Source organism: Myotis davidii, unplaced genomic scaffold, assembly GCF_000327345.1.
Source record: "Myotis davidii unplaced genomic scaffold, ASM32734v1 scaffold960, whole genome shotgun sequence".
In the NCBI taxonomy this organism is placed as follows: Eukaryota; Metazoa; Chordata; class Mammalia; order Chiroptera; family Vespertilionidae; genus Myotis; species Myotis davidii.
The window spans coordinates 1,835,308-1,835,586 of NW_006293003.1; the positions used below are offsets into that span (position 1 = coordinate 1,835,308).

Genomic DNA, 279 nt, shown 5'->3' on the forward strand with positions numbered 1-279 from the left:
TAGCTGAAGGGCCTGGAGATGGCCCAGTAGCGGTCCACGCTGATGATGCACAGGTTCAGGATGGAGGCGGTGGAGCACATGATGTCGAAGGCCACCCACACGTCGCAGAAGGCCCCGAAGGGCCAGTGGCCGGCCACCTCCGCCACAGCCTTCCAGGGCATGACCAGCAAGGCCACGAAGAGGTCGGACACGGCCAGAGACACGATGAACATGTGGGTCATCCTGGCGCGCAAGTGGCGGCTGCGCACGATGGCCGAGCACACCAGCACGTTGCCCAGC

The 279-nt window shown here is 64.9% G+C and overlaps 1 protein-coding gene across 1 annotated transcript in view; it reads right to left on the reverse strand.

Moving 5' to 3' along the window:
• DRD5 (dopamine receptor D5) overlaps positions 1–278 on the reverse strand; it is a gene marked incomplete at its 5' end in the record, with an annotated part of 1,824 nt that extends 1,546 nt beyond the window's left edge. Inside the window, 1 exon segment of the mRNA XM_006779351.2 lies at positions 5–278. Within this exon segment, the coding sequence (XP_006779414.1) occupies positions 5–278 (274 nt within the window).
• Position 279: the final 1 nt, after the last annotated feature.